The 17,076-nt window shown below is 27.8% G+C and overlaps 1 protein-coding gene across 2 annotated transcripts in view; it reads right to left on the minus strand.

The window, feature by feature from the left end:
* The window catches only part of LOC127285099 (low density lipoprotein receptor adapter protein 1-like), a 36,076-nt gene that overhangs the window by 17,460 nt on the left and 1,540 nt on the right, over window positions 1-17,076 (minus strand). Inside the window, exon 2 of one of the 2 annotated variants that reach the window (XM_051310910.1) lies at window positions 8,772-8,901. The exons of the other annotated variant lie outside the window; for it this stretch is intronic. Coding sequence (XP_051166867.1) covers window positions 8,772-8,817 — 46 coding nt within the window. The 5' untranslated portion in view covers window positions 8,818-8,901. The remainder of the gene's footprint in view (window positions 1-8,771; window positions 8,902-17,076) is intronic. 2 annotated transcript variants of the gene reach the window in all.

Consider the following 17,076-nt stretch of genomic DNA (forward strand, 5'->3'; position numbering starts at 1 on the left):
ACATTATACATTCATTTTATATAGATATAATTAATATCTAATGAAAAAATAACATTTGACAAAAAAAGAAAATGCAAGATAGTAAAAGAAAAGTTGGTAAATCTTTTTTTCTTTTATTTGCTTTTTTGTAATTGAAATAAAATCCTTTGGGGGATAGAATAATGGCAAAATGGATCAGGACATTCGTGACGTTTATTGCCATTTAAATTGCACCAAGAACGAACGTTGAAAACAGTATAAGAAAATAAAAAGAAATAACAATGAGAAAGTGTGAGGAAATTGAAACGAACAGTTATTTATACCTATAATTTTAACTAAATTGAATAGAAAAATAAACTGAATATTATAAACATACAAAATTCTAAGCATTATTGTTATTAACATATATAATATTCTTTTTGTTTCAGAGACGTCTGTGAAAGAAGATTATAAGAAAAAATGAAGAGGCTTGCAAAAAGAAGGTTGTTTTATATTAATGATGAATAATAAATAACGAAAAATACTACTGTAAGTAGTAAAAAAAAAGTACTACTGTACGAAAGGGCTTGTTCCATCAATTTATTAAATAAAAAATAATAATTAGGACCTCTTTAGGCAATCAAAGGCTAAAAAATTTTATTTAATGTTGAAGTAAGTTATCCGGTTTGTTTATTAAAATTAAACATTTCGGTTAAAAATTTTTTTTACAGTAACTTAAAATAAACAAAATTGAAATATTTTTTAATAAATCAGTAAAAATTGCGTTTGAAAATTTCATTAAAATTCTGCTTTCGCGGATTTACGCTACACATATATATATAAAAAGGGTGACGATCGTAAATCGTTAATGCTTCGCCACTTTCAGTAAAATTACACACTCGAATGATCAAGGCACATTGAAACTTTGCGACCGCACCTATAAGTTCCATATAAATATGAATTATATGACACCCTTTGGTTAAAACAATTTCTTCTTTGATATGCGGGTATAATATATATTAAAGCGCATAGTAAACTTATAATATAAAAATATATTAAAATTTAATCAAATATTTTACTACTGCTATATTATAAAAAAAAATTTACAAAAATTATTGTATCGAAATGGTGGAAAAAAAATATGTTTGTAGGAATTCCGTATATGGAATTTTTTATAGAATCGTTTCGAAATGCATTCTTTATTGATTGCATTTAATAATATATTATATATACTTTGAAATTCAATCATCAAGGATATTTTATGATTTTAATCTTTAGTATGCAAATAAAATGACAATAATAGAAAAAAAAGTTACCATTTTCAAGCAATAGAAGTGTGTATATAAAGATCTTATAAACTCAAAGCAAGTGTCTGCAAATCGACCAAGAACTAGTTGGAATGCTGCCAAACACCTCTAAGAGAGAGAGAAGATTTAGGTACAACCTTCACGTTACATGACAAGATCGTGAAAAGTAGAAGGTTTATGACTTTATAAGAACCTCTAACCCATCAAGCTTTATGCGTCTGAATCAGAAAATTAGCGGGGAATTTCAAACATTTCTAACTTATAAACAAAAACGATTCAAGTCACAATTTTTTGTAATTAGATTTTTTTAATTTTACAAAATTAAAAGCTAATCGTAGTAAAAAGAAATTAAAATAATTCTTAAAATTATTATATTAAATAATAATTTTTATTTAAACTACCATATTGATTGCAATAACCAACGATTGTAACTACAATTAATTGTTACTACCATATGAATATGAAATTAAAAACAAAAAAAGTACAATATTTAAAAAAATTTTTTGGTACAAAACTTTTGAAATTATAAAATACATACTATGTGGGGCATAAATAATTTATAAACATAATTTTTTTAAGTAAAAAAAAAATTGTGTCCTTTTAACTGTACAATAACTATATAACAGAGGAAACTCTCTAAGAAAAGAATATATGTATATACAGCCCTCAAAGTCTGGATTTATGCAAGCATTTCAAACGAGAATGAAAATGGAAAACTTCTTGAAAACTCTCCCTTGGGAGAGCAAAGAAAGAGAACATGTATATTAAAAATTATGGCCTTCTCTCGTTAATTTTACTAAGTTTGCAATAAAAAAGTTTTGTCCTCGAAACAAAAAAATTGGTTAATTTTATTTTTATAAAAAAAAAATATAACAAAAGCATAAAAAAATAAATGTAAAACTAAATGAAAATTAGTCTAAACAAAAATTTCTTCAATATCTATTTTCCATCAAATGAAAAACGTAAAATACAAATTTTAAAGAATTTAAAGAATCATAATGCTTTTAAAATGGTTAAAAATTTGCTAAAATTACAATATTTTTTAAGCATTTATAGTAGTTACAATAATGATAGTTACACAGAAAATTAAAAGGCATTAAAATAAGCTGCAACGCTTATTATTTTAATACAATGTTGCTTATTTTAATCCATTTTGGTATTAAAATAAGAAAAATTAAATTAAAATAATAAGCGTTGCAGCTTATTTTAATACCTTATAATTTTCTGTGTACAAAATAGTAGTAGTCGAAATATTTATGGTAATAACAATTAATGGTAGTAATAATTAGTGTCAATAATAATTATTATTTCATAATTATCAACAATATTTAGTGATATTTTAACCAACTTTGATTAAAAATAATCAGTTAAAGCCAATTTAATCGCTTATGCAATTGTGTCGGTTAGGGATTTAATCACTGATTAAATATTAATTGGAGTTGGTGAAACTAGCCCTTAATAATTAAGAATATTTAAAAATTAATTAACAATATTTGATAATTATTTAAAAATCTTTAATAATTTGTAATTTGTAATTTTACTAATTTATAGTTGATTGATTGTAATTTATGGTAAATTAATAGTAACACTTGAAGTCATTATTATACATAGTGAACTTTTACAAGCCAATAAAAGAAAGCAACCTTTCGAAAACTCAAATTGACTTTATTTACTATAGTAGATAACTAGAGACTTTACAAATGGCAAAAAATGGAAAGCAGTCGACCAGATCTAATTAATCAAATGAAATCGAATTTTCCAGTGGAAATCTCTACCTAGAAAAGAGAGCGAGAGGTAGAGAGATGAATGCAAGCTTAACGTGCAGGGTTGTAGAGATGCAGGGAGAGCATCATTTAATTTGTATTTAAATTGAGTCTCTCCTCTATACTCGACTGCGGCTCTTGCAATCCTCTCTTTCGAGCTGTCTGGAAACTTTATCCGCGAGGGGCTCATCGATTTTTCCTAAATCACCTGCACTCAGATAAGAATTGCTTCTTTCTCACACGAATCGCATTTTTTTTTTTTTTTAACATAAAACGTATATCTCTACTATATAGTCATTCATTTAGAATTTAAACGAATCGAGATTTCCGATAAAACATTTAAATTTTCCAAAAAGTATTTCTTTTTTTTTAATTTACCTCCATATCTAAATTAAAAATTTTACTAATTCGATAGTAAATTTCTTTTTACTATTAGTTAAATTTTATCTAATTCGCGATATTAAATCTCTTTTTAGTTAAATTTTTACATAATTTATAAATGTGAGTCACTGGTTAAAATATTTACTAATTCAAATGTAGAAAGCAATAAAATAGTAAAAATTTTCAAGAATTTGATTAAATTTTTATTTATACCTATTACGAATTTATATTTGCGAGTCAGTAAAATTAAGTAATAATTTTCTGAGCAAGGTACTTCGCGCATAATTACAACGTTGTATATACTAAAATGTCAAAGAAAGTGGAATTCCTTAGTTAAATGACTCGACAGTCTCTCAAGAGTTCTCATAAATTGTCCCTTCAAAAATGAAAAAATAAATTGCCACCACGTTAATTACAAAATTGTAACTATTTAAGTTAATAACAAAAATAATGTAAAACTCATATTTTTAAATATGAATGATTATAAAAAAATTTAAACAAAATTAATTTTTCAAATATTTCCAAAATTGAATTGCTTCTAAATTCTCGTAAATAATATATACATATATAATACTGAATATGAAGAATCATTTTACACCACACAATTTTGGTTATAGCAATGTATACTAAACCATAAATATTTATGTCCGTCGTCAACGAAACAAGCATATATATATATATAGAGGATGTTATGTACCACGAATCACGGCTTTATATCCTGGCCAGTTAATTCTGTGGTTAACTTAAATTCATAGTCACAACATTTGCAATCCCCTTTATCCCTATACAGTATATATTCCCTCGGTTGCTTTTAATGTATAATATAACACATCAAAAAAAAAAAAAAATCTCGATGAATTATTCTTTATAGCAATTCTTATATATATACAATATGAAACACATATATTCGGTATTGATTTTTCCTTCACATATATAGTACACCGCATACCTGTTTTATTCAAATAACGTTCTTTTTCCCAATTCGCAACGAGTTTCTCAAATACAAAAAAAGGTATATAGAAAAAAAGTATAGGATAAAAAAAGAACAGTATATTCAAGTATAGAATTTGTATAGTTCACAGGTGCTACTTTACAAGTGAATACATTTCATAACTGCGAATCGGACATTTTTTTTCTCTTAAGCCAAAAAAACGTTAGATTCTTTTTTATTTGAATAATTAAATAATTTTTATCTAAGAAGCGAAAAAATTAGCCCAGTTAGCACGTAAGGTTGCAGCAACCTTGCCGCGCAATATTGACAACCTTGCACGGGACACTTGCCGCAATCTTCAAATGTCCCACCTGATCCAAGCTTGCATGGTAAGCTTACCGAAAAATTGCAGTGTAAGGTTACTGCAAGATTGCACAATAAGATTATTGCAAGATTACTGAGTTTTTTTATTTGTAAACCTTGCACCAACCTTGCTACAAGCTTACCGTGTAAGCTTACTCAGCAATCTTGCAATAATCTTATTGTGCAATCTTGCAGTAACCTTACACTGCAATTTTTCGGTAAGCTTACCATGCAAGCATGGATCAGGTGGGACATTTGAAGATTGCGGCTAGTGTGCCGTGCAAGGTTGGCAATATTGCGCGGCAAGGTTGCTGCAACCTTACGTGCTAACTGAGCTAATTTTTTGTAAAGATTATAGCAAGATTGCTGAGTAAGCTTGCACGGTAAGCTTGTAGCAAGGTTGGTGCAAAGTTTCCAAATAACCTTACATTGAACCTAAAATTTTTTTTAGGTTTAAAGCAAGGTTATTTGGTAACCTTGCACCAACCTTGCTACAAGCTTACCGTGCAAGCTTACTCAGCAATCTTGCAATAATCTTATTGTGCAATCTTGCAGTAACCTTACACTGCAATTTTTCGGTAAGCTTACCATGCAAGCTTAGATCAGGTGGGACATTTGAAGCTTGCAGTAAGCTTGCGACAAATTTGCCGTGCAAGGTTGGCAATATTGCGCGGCAAGCTTGCCGCAAGATTGCTACAAGCTTACGTGCTATCTGGGAGGTTATGATAGGTTTACTCTGTAAATTCGAATCAGTGAAATTTTACTAAGAATTTAGCAACTGAATCACTTCAGTAAGGTTACCACTGAAATTCAGTCACTTTACTGAAAATCAGTCGAAAATCATCGAAAATCTGCATTATCAGTAATCGGTAAGACAGATTTATCTGTTTTAATCAGTAAAGAATCTGTATTATCAACTATCGGTAAAACAGATTTATCTGTTTTCATCAGCAAAAACTCCGATAAGACACAAGAAACTATCATAAACATAACCTATAATTTTTTCGCTTTTTCTTCACTGCACTTCATATAAGTCTATATAATGGAAATAAATTCTTTTTTTTTTTAATAAAAAAAAAAAATCATGTTTATAAATAAATTTATCATATATCGCAATTAGAAATCTTGTAGTTACATATTCTAAAAAGATTATGCAAATTTAACGATCGATAATCAGTGGTTATAGCTGATGGAATGACGACAGTGAAAAGCACTGTGTATAATGTAAAATCCGCGTTTCTATAGTATATATAGCACTTACTCCCGCAGATAATCCCATTAATCGTCTCTACTTGCTACTCGTCACATCGTTCTCTCTGGTTCTCTCTAAGGAAAGTTATGATTAATCTTCCTTGACAGAGAGTATATAGGATAAGAATCTTTCGAGTGAACCCGCTGTCAATGCAATTTTTTCCAATTAACATTTTGACCAGACTTCTCTTTTATATAATATATATATTATCCGGAATTATTATAATATAATCAATAATAATTATAATTATTAGAAGCACATGATTAACTCATAAAAGATCAAATTTCCATTTTTAAAGAATGTCTCATTTTTTTTTTAATTTAAAATAGAATTTTAATTTAGCACAATTCTTATTCAATGTGGAATAATAGCCGAATTCTCATTTGACCGAAGTTGCAAAAATGCGAAAAAACATAACCTATAAAACGATTTCGGCGCTATTTTTTAAAATTCGACAAATCTGAAATTAACAAAAATATTTTAATATTGTTCATTTTAGATTTATCGAATTTTGAAAATCGAAATCGTTTTGTAGGTTACGTTTTTTTTCGGAAATTTCGATCAAATGAAAATTCGACGTTTTTAATAGAATTCGTGAAAGCAAAAAAAAAAAATTCAAACAAAGATTCAGTGAATTGCAAATTCTGGTAGTTTAAAAATTCGAATCACAAATTCTACGATTTTTATTTAAAAATTAAAGTTCTAAAAAATCTATCTAGAATAAAATTATCTTAAATGGAAATTCGAACTAATGAATTTTATATAGGATAATTATGCGCCCCATTTTATTATTATTATTGTACAATATAATGTAATTAAAAGACGATAAAGAAAATTTTCCCTTTTCCATGCGTTTATTGCATATAGAAGAAGAAAAAGAAGAAGAAGAGGAAAAAAAAAACAACAAATTGTCCTATAGCTAATAGCGAGCAATTGTGAAAAAAAATTCATCTACTAATGGCTAAGCGAAAAGTTTCATTTAACAGGAAACCGAATGGGCGATGAAAAAAGAACCTCCTACCTATGTAGGTTAATAAAAATGTAACTTGAATTTACGGCAACCTCGTCTCACGACAACTATATATATATATAACACAAAGATGTATATATCTATATTTAAAAGAAAAAGAAAAATAGAAGAAAAGTATAAAATGTATTATCAAGAAGCCAAAGTAAATTTTTCTGTTGGAATAGTGTAGTTTACACTTTTTTTTTTTGAAAATTCAAAAATAAATTATCATTTCCTGGAATACAAAAAAGTATATATAATATATATATATATATAAATAACCTCATGCCAAACTTTTATTTCCATATTTTTTAAAAGTTTCAAACTAAGTAGATAGTATCAGTTTAGTATATGAGCCCGTTTTCACCGTGTGAATAAATTTAATATTCCAAGAAAGGCAGTAGATATATTCTGCGTCTGCGCAGAATTTTTGCTTTTGCGCAGACGCAGAATATATCTACTGTCTTTAACCTCTAGGAAGATTAAATTTTATCCACACAGTGAAAACGGGCTCTATATAGTTTAAAATAAAGGTGGAAAAAAATTCAGTAAAAACGATTTTACAGCCCACCAACTAAAATTCGCATAAATTTTATACCTAATTAATTTAAATAACAATAATAATAATAATAATAATAATAATAATAATAATAATAATAATAATAATATTATAAAAATAATAATAATAAAATAAGAATATTAATAATAATAATAATAATAATAATAATAATAATTACGAATAATGCTAACGTATTGAAAAATAATACGTTTTCAAAATAAAATCCTTTCTGAATAGAATAGAAATGTTTAAATTGTTTTTTTATATTATATTCCATTTGTATAATAATTTTATACAAAAGTACATTGTGAATTTAACAAGTAGCTTTGTCTGGAGACAATGCTTTAACTGTTTGTCAACCGCAAAGTAAAAAAAAAATGTCACTTTACAGTCTCATTAATTTTACAAGAAAAGCTACATTTGTTCTCTGTTCTCTCTGTTCAATATTCGAATTTTATGTTAAATAACTAAAATACGTATATATATATATATATACCGTAAGTACTTTTTCTACAAGAGTGAAAAATGTGCTTTTGTCGCAACTTAACTTTTTCTATATGTACATATAGTTCTAACCGCACATTTCTGGTTGGTGAAACAGCAAAACTTTTATGCCTCGTTTTTGGAAACTCCACTAAAAGGGAATGTATAGAAACTAATACATCGTTTAAATATATACGTACATGGTTTAAAACTAATTTCACGAAAATGTGAAACCCAACTTGGGGGGGGGGGGAAAACTTTTCCCTTTTAGAAAATTTATATTTGAAATAAAACTTTTATAGAAATGTAGATTATAAACTTTTGTATTATTATAATCTTATTAAAATTAAAAAAAAATTTTTAAATAAAAAAATATTTCTAATCTAATTATTAAATAATTTAATTAATTTTTTTATATAAATTTATTTATAAAATATAAATGTATTTTTATATAAGTTTCAATCGAAGAAATTTTGTAAATTAAGTTTGAGAAAATAATGACGAAATGAAATCTAAGAACAAAGTTTAACGACGTTCGAAGTTTCGAACAGGAAATACCTACAGAAGTTTTTTTTGTTAAGATTTTCTATATAAATTTAGTCCAATTGTCGTAACGGTTCCAATCAAATCCGCACGAACAATATATATTTATATCGATATTTAATTGGACAAAATTGTTAGAAAAAAAAAGAAAGAAGAAATTAGTCATTACTATTATTTATAATTATAAAAATTAAAAATTTTCTAAAAAAAACAAAAACTCACTTTTATGTTTAGAATTGCTTTTCCATAATCCCCGCAAAAAAGACATTCTCGCTGCCCAGCGCAATACAATATTCAAAAATTGTGAAATGTTTTCCTCGCACTAATCGCACGTGACACGTGATATACCCAACTGACAAAAGAAAAATATTTATTTACAAAACACCCAAATATTTATATTACATTAATTGTAAATTTTCCCATAATAATAGAGAATAAAAAATTTATACTTTACAAAAAAAAAAATCGTTTTCTATAGAATTTAAAATAAAACTCCCAACATTTAAAATTATTTTCTTTTTTTAATTTAAAATTTATTTTATTTCATATTTAAAAAAATCAGAAATATTTTCAATTTCGATAACGGTTATTTTTTTTTTTTTTTTTAAATTAACCGGAAAAATCCGGAGTTTGTCGGAACGTCACGGAAATATTGTGAACGTGACGATGGTGAAACGCGATGTGGGGTTCGAGACGACGACGAAGGTTTTTGTTCGGCTCTCCTGTCGCGTTTGCGCATCCCCCAAAACCTAGTAACGGTTCCGGTTTCGAACCGGATTTCAACTATAGGGATATATAAAGGATGCTGCGTTCATTGATGTGCTCTGCGCGTCACTTGACGCACCTGTAGATACTCTCTAATCATCCGTTAACTTTAAAAATATATAAACTTACAAGCAAATAACACTTTTCCCTTTAAACTTTCTCAAAATTTAATTTTTATATCCAATATTAAATAAATTTATAAAAAAAAATAAATAAATTACACACTTAATTTGTAAAACAAAAAAATCAAAACGTTCGTTAAACTTTGTTTAAAAAAAAAAAATTTTAGAAATGTTTTTTTAGATTTTACAAACTTGCGTGATGCGAATGTAATTATAAAAACAGCTTTTAAGCAATTTTGACGAAATGTCATTATATCCTTAAAGTGAAAGTAATGTAAATTTTCCCCTAATTTCACCAGTGATTGGTAATTCTCTCATGCGTATACGTGAAAATTAATTCCACGGTTTAAATAGTCAATCACTAACTATAATCAAGGTCCGTGTACACCTGTCCAGAGAGAAATTATCAGAACTCATTGTTCAGAATCGCACATGAACAATATTATTGTTAATCTGACTTCTCACACGAACGTTTCGAACAAATATTTTTGGTATTTGTCCAAATTTAAAAAACAGAATAACACTATAGTTTTTAAAAAAAATCCAGAAGGTAGAATTTTATTAGAGTATTAATGATTGTTACTATATCAACGAAGAAATCATGTATCAATTTTAACTATAAATTTTTGTGTCTACCATTATTTTAACCACCATTGTCATAACAATCATTGAATATAATTATTATTAGTCAAAACTACCATTGGTCATAACTACCATTGGTCGGAAATACCATTAGCTATAATTACTTTTTGGCCGAAAATATTATTGGTCATAACTACCATTAAAGATAAATACTATTGGTCGGAACTACCATTGGACATAGCTGCTATTGATTAAAACTACCATTGGTTATAACTACCAATTGTCATAAGTACCATTGAGCATGATTACTATTGATCGGAACTACCACTGGACATAATTATTATTGGTCGGAACTACCATTGAGAATAATTGCTACTAGTCGGAAATACCATTGGTTATAACTACCGTTGGTCAACTACCATTGGACATAATTGCTATTGATTGGAACTACTATTGGTCTCAACTATCATTGGTTACAACTAACATTGGACATAATTACTATTGGTCGGAACTACCATTGGGCATAATTGCTATTGATTGGAACTACTATTGGTTATAACTACCAATTGTCATATTTACTATTGAGCACAATTACTATTGATTGGAACTACTATTGGTCGGAACTACTATTGGGCATAATTACTATTGATTGGAACTACCATTGGTTATAACTACCAATTGTCATATTTACTATTGAGCATAATTACTATTGGTCGGAACTACCATTGAGAATAATTGCTACTAGTTGAAACTACCATTGATTATATAACCATTGGTTATAACTACCATTGGTCATAACTACTAATTATGATAACTACCATAGAACATAGTTACTATTGTCAGAACTACCATTATTTCCAACTAATAGTTATAACTAACAATTGTGATAACTACCATTGAATATAATTACTGTTGGATATAACTATTGTTCATAATTACTAATTGTCATAACTATCATTGGTCGGAACTACCATTGGACATAGCTTCTATTGATTGAATCTACCATTGTTTATAACTACCAATTGTCATAACTACCATTGAGCCTGATTACTATTGATCGGAACTACCATTGGACATAATTACTATTGATCGGTAATACCATTGGTCACAACTACCATTTAAACTAATGGCTATTAGTCAGAACTACTTTTGGTTGGAATTACCATTGGTCATAACTACTAATTGTCATATAACTATAATTGGTCGTAAATAGCATTGGTCATAACTACCATTTAAACTAATGGCTATTAGTCGGAACTACTATTGTTTGTATTTACCATTGGTTATAACTACTAATTGTCGTAAATACCATTGGTCATAACTACCCTTTAAACTAATGGCTATTAATCGGAACTACTATTGGTTGGAATTACCATTTGTTATAACTACTAATTGTCATAATTATAATTGGTTTTAACTACCATTGGTCATAACTACCAATTGACATAACTACCATTGAACATTATTACTATTGGTCCGAACTCCCATTTGGATATCATTACTAATGGTCGAAAGTACCATTGGTTGTAATTATAATTATCATTAGTCATAACTACCATTGGGCAAAATTACTATTGAAAAGTGAAACTAAAAACAAATTTCAATATAAAGTACCAAATGAAATTGAGGAGGAAATTTACCGTCAACCACTGACATAGGCTGTTGCTCTTTCGCACATATACATATAGTGATTACTTTGCTAACTTAGAAATTAGTTTGCCATTTGTGGGAGGGACCCTTTCATGATATTATGCAATGCAATTATAAGCTCTACTTGAGCCTTTGACACATTTACATTCTCGTAAAATTTAGACAAAAAAAAGATACTTTTACTAACCTTTATTTTTATACAATAAAGATTAGAGAAAAGTTGAAATTTTTCTTCTTGGAAAAATTTCTTTCTTTAATACAATCGTCTTTCTATATATATATGTTTATCAACAATAAATTTTCTACACGACGACGCAAATAAAGAACGTTTGAGAGTAATGAGGTCGTAATTCACCGTATTTACAAAAGATATATATATACATATAATTCTACAAGATCGATGCAAGTCACGTATCCTTAAGTCTGAACCTCAGAATTCTGAATTGGTTGCAATCTGCTAAAGACGAAGGACAACTTGCCACATGTTGACCTGTTAACGACCAATTCTAACGGTAATCGAATTGCTATCGGATTTCTAGCTTAGTGAACAATATTTTTTATTTTAAATTTAATTCAAAATTCTTGTAAACAATTTCTGACAAATATAATAATAATAATAATAATTCAGTCTTTAAGGATTGGAACATATAGACGCGAACGCCGCCATTAGTTTTCCACGTGAATTTCCTCGGGACTTGTCTCTGACAAAGAGATCGAGAATTTTTTCAGTAGAGTAAGCAATTTCGCACTTTCCCACCTAGATCGTTTCACTGAGCATTGCCGTGGCACCGAGGGGGAGTGATTTTTTTTTTTTATTGTCGGTGCTGAAAATACCACAAACAATAATCAAATATTTGACAAGCGCGAAAATGAAGGAAAATTTATAATTGGTTATTTCTAATTTAAATATTGAAAATATATAACTTTTTATTCTTTTTTTTTACAGACGACTGTGGACACGAAAGAGGATATAAGAAAAAATGAAGAGGCTTGCAAAAAGAAGGTTTGTTTTATATTAATGATGAATAATAAATAACGAAAAAAAATAATTAGTACCTATTTGGGCAACATCAGAAAATATTAGATTTAAATTGAAAAAATCTGAAAATTTTTTTTGGTTCACTTTGGATCATTTAAATGCATTTGATCCTATTTAAAAGTGGCTTAGCTGAAAAAATTATGTTCTAAAAAAAAATATCTTGGCGCCTATTTAAGAATATTCCCCATACATTTTATTTTTACAGTTAGGATATAATATTTTTAAAATAAACAATTTCTTGAATCAAATATTTTACAGACAAAAGTAAAAAATACTTAATTTGAGAAATGTTTTTTAGTTTAAGAATATTATATTCCTTTAAGAATAAAATGCATGGGAAATATTTTTAAATAGGCGCCAAGAAGGTATTATTATTTAGAATATAATTTTTTCAGTGCCCATACACTTTTTTCTGAAGAGTATTAGGGTAAATACACTAATTACGGCGCGATTCAAATCAAAACACCTTTGAATTAGAAAATTCGACATTTCTATTGTAGAAAATCAATTTCAAACTTATTTAACTAAAAGCTTATGTTAATTGGACATTAAAAAAAATTTAACTATAAAAATATATTATTTAAACAAATATAAGAAATTAAAACTAATACCGTAATCTTCCATTACGGTGTGTTTGTATGAGTTTCGGTGTATCAATTACAGTGACCGAAATTACGTGTATTTTGAAGATAATTTGCCCACCGTAATTGAAGCCAATCTTAAAAATGTTTCAAGAGGGAAAAAATTTGATCTCAAATAATTAATTTAATTAGTATTTAAATGTGCACCTTTATTAGTAATTGAATCAAAAAAAGATTAAAATAATTTTTTGAAATCATTTTGCAACAGTTAGGTATATTAAATATAATAGTTATTTTTATGAACGAGCCGTAGTTGATGCACTTACCATATTTATTAAAATTTATTAATTCTAAAACATTATTAAATGCTAATAAGTCTCTATAAATAATAGCTAAATAAAAATAACATTTTTTTTAATAACAAAAAAGGAATCGAACCGTTATAAAATGAAAATACAAATATATAATTATAGATGTTAATTTTTCAAGATCATCAGACGTTTATCGAGGCTGATTGCGATTAAATAGGGACCGTTTTTTAAGAAAAACGACCGTCTCACGAGACACAAGGTGGATGCTGATGCAATTCAGGTGACTGCTCACATGAGACACAAGAATGATCATCTCATGATGGAAAGTCACGCGAAAGAATTCAGGGTGAAAGAAGTTTTTTTTTTAAGTCCTCGCCAAATGCCTTATTCCAATAAGTCGCGTGGCACAGAGGGGATAATTGAAGACTCTAACGTGGCTGATGTAAGAATTGTAATACTTTTACCACTGCGAAATGACCTTCCGGCACAGAAATTAAATAATTCTTTTTATAAAAATAATTTATTTTTAATTGTTTAATTTTTGTTTAGACAATTTTTTTTTAATATGAATTTTCACCAAAAAAAAAAAATAATCTAGTATTTAATTAATGCTGAACTAATAAAAAATATTTGCGGAAAAGTAAGGCGGTATTATACACACGTACGCGTTATGTGTGTGTGTGTGTTTGTGAATCTAATTTATACACGGCACATGAAAAAACTCAAAGGAAAAGAGAACATTTTTAATTTTCAGTTGAGCGAAATATTTCATATACAGCGAAAAAAATAAATAAATAAATAATAAATCAAAAGAAAAAAAAAGCGAAACCGCATTAAGTCTAGAAAAAAAATTTTTGATTTTCATATAAAAAAAAAGTACATACGCCAAAAGTAAAGTAGAAAAATTAACTGATGGTTATATGCCAGTAGCGTACAGTCGATGAAAGTTTGAAAGCTTGTCGAATATATATATATATATATATATATGCTCTATTTTGTAAAGTACTTGGTAGAAGAAAACTTTTTGCCCAGTCATCCTAACTGACTTACGGTAATACACAACTTTTATATATCCTGGATAAGTTTCTCTTTTACACAAAAAAAAAAAAATAATCGACTACTTCTTCGGATATTATAAATATATATATATATATAAAATAGAGAAAAATCTCATTAAATTAACCAATAGTTATACAAAATAATTCAAATGTTTATATGCAATTAGAATTCTAGATTAAAAATGACGAAATATGTGCAAACTGAACTTGACCCAAATGTATATATATAATATAGATACTAAATTGTATCACAACAGTTTTTGCGTATCAATAACAAAATGGGCAAAGATCATTAATGCTTTTATTATAAAACAGTTTCCTCAATTATGATATCTTTTATCAGTAATCTCGTTTTTCCCGCGATATATAATATACAGTGTAAGATAAATATAAAATTAATATGGACAACTATTTCATAAATATCAATGACTAAAATTATAATAATAAGAGAACAATCACTTTTAATTTTATGCGATAAAAGTTTTAAGTACCATATATGTGCGACTATCAACTTATTTAATCACCATATACTAATTATTGGTCATATACCTAACAGAAGGTCGTAACTACCAATTGTCATAACTACTACTGGACATAATTACTATTCGTCGAAACTACCATTGGTTCTAACTACCATTGGACATAATTACTTTTGGTCAAAACTACTATTGGGCATAACTACCACTGGATATAATTGCTATTGGTCAGAACTACCATTGGTTATAACTACCGTTGGTCATAACTACCATTGGTTATAACTATGGTTGATCAAAACTACAATTGGTTCTAACTACCATTGGACATAATTACTTTTGGTCAAAACTACTATTGGGCATAACTACCATTGGACATAATTGCTATTGATTGGAACTACCATTGGTCAGAACTACTATTGGTTATAACTACCGTTGGTCATAACTACCATTGGTTTTAACTACCGTTGGTCATAACTACCATTGGTTCTAACTACCATTGGACATAATTACTTTTGGTCAAAACTACTATTGGGCATAACTACCATTGGACATAATTGCTATTGATTGGAACTACTATTGGTCAGAACTACCATTGGTTATAACTACCGTTGATTATAACTATCATTGGTCGGAACTACCATTGGACATAATTACTATTGATTGGAACTACCATTGGTTATAACTATACCAATTGTCATATTTACTTTTGAGCATAATTACTATTGATTGAAACGACTATTGTTCGGAACTACCATTGGGAATAATTGCTACTAGTTGGAACTACCATAGAACATAGTTACTATTGGTCAGAACTACCATTATTTGCAACTAATATAGGTCATAACTAACAATTGTGATAACTACCACTGAATATAATTACTGTTGGTCGTAACTGTTGGTCATAACTATCATTGGTCGGAACTACCATTGGACATAATTGCTATTGATTGGTACTACCATTAGTTATAACTACCATTGAGCATAATTACTATTGGTCGGAACTACCATTGTTATAACTTCAATATATTGTCAGTGTATATATATATATATATATATATATATATATATATATATATGCAATTTGTATTAGACGAGTATTCATTCAACTGCTTCGAAAAATAAATAAACCAGAAAATAAATCCCCCTTTGCTTTTTCTTTTCACTGCGGTTACAATTGAAGCCCTTTTAGAATAAAGTAAATTCGCTGAAAAAGCCAAGCCTCACGAATTGACTCCAATTCAAGAGTGAAAAGAAGAAAACGAAACTTCTATTTTGCAATCTATTCGACCTAGAGGAAATCCTTTCAAAAGGATTCAGGATATACTATAAATGCTGTACTTTGAACAATGTTACAGATTTTTTATCTTAGACAATGCACAGCTCAACGAGAAAAAAATAATAGGACTTTTCTCCCTCTCTCTCTCTCTATTTATAATATTGTATACCATAAAAAAAATTTAAACAATCGCAATTATAGAGCGTAAAATTCATAGAATAGTTTTTTTCTTAATTTCTGTGGGATGCAAAATAAAATAGAGGGAAAAGTGAAAAAAAAATTGTTTAATAACAATAATTAATTATGATGAAAATCATATAACAGAAAGTGGAACGTTTGTAGAGAAAGATAATTATTATTGATAAGAACAGGCTTTTATAAAAAAAAAAAAAAATATATATATATTAAAACTTGGTGTCTTATTAATGGTCGCGTTGCATCTAAAATATATACTCTCGGGGGAGGTGAAAGGTAATTACTAATCGTAAGAGGCGATTATAAAAAAAAACGAAATATAACAGAAACTGAAAAAATAGCTATAATTCTACTCTATTTATTTATTTCATGTTTCAACTTGAGAAAAATATTTATATATTATTATTATTATTATGTGTTTTAAAAGAGTTGTCCTCTCGTATTCAGTGGAGCAATTTTTCTATCCCTGATG

The sequence above is a fragment of the Leptopilina boulardi genome, unplaced genomic scaffold (genome assembly GCF_019393585.1).
Source record: "Leptopilina boulardi isolate dan_hultmark-lab unplaced genomic scaffold, ZJU_Lbou_2.1 LbouV2_330, whole genome shotgun sequence".
NCBI classification, from domain to species: domain Eukaryota; kingdom Metazoa; phylum Arthropoda; class Insecta; order Hymenoptera; family Figitidae; genus Leptopilina; species Leptopilina boulardi.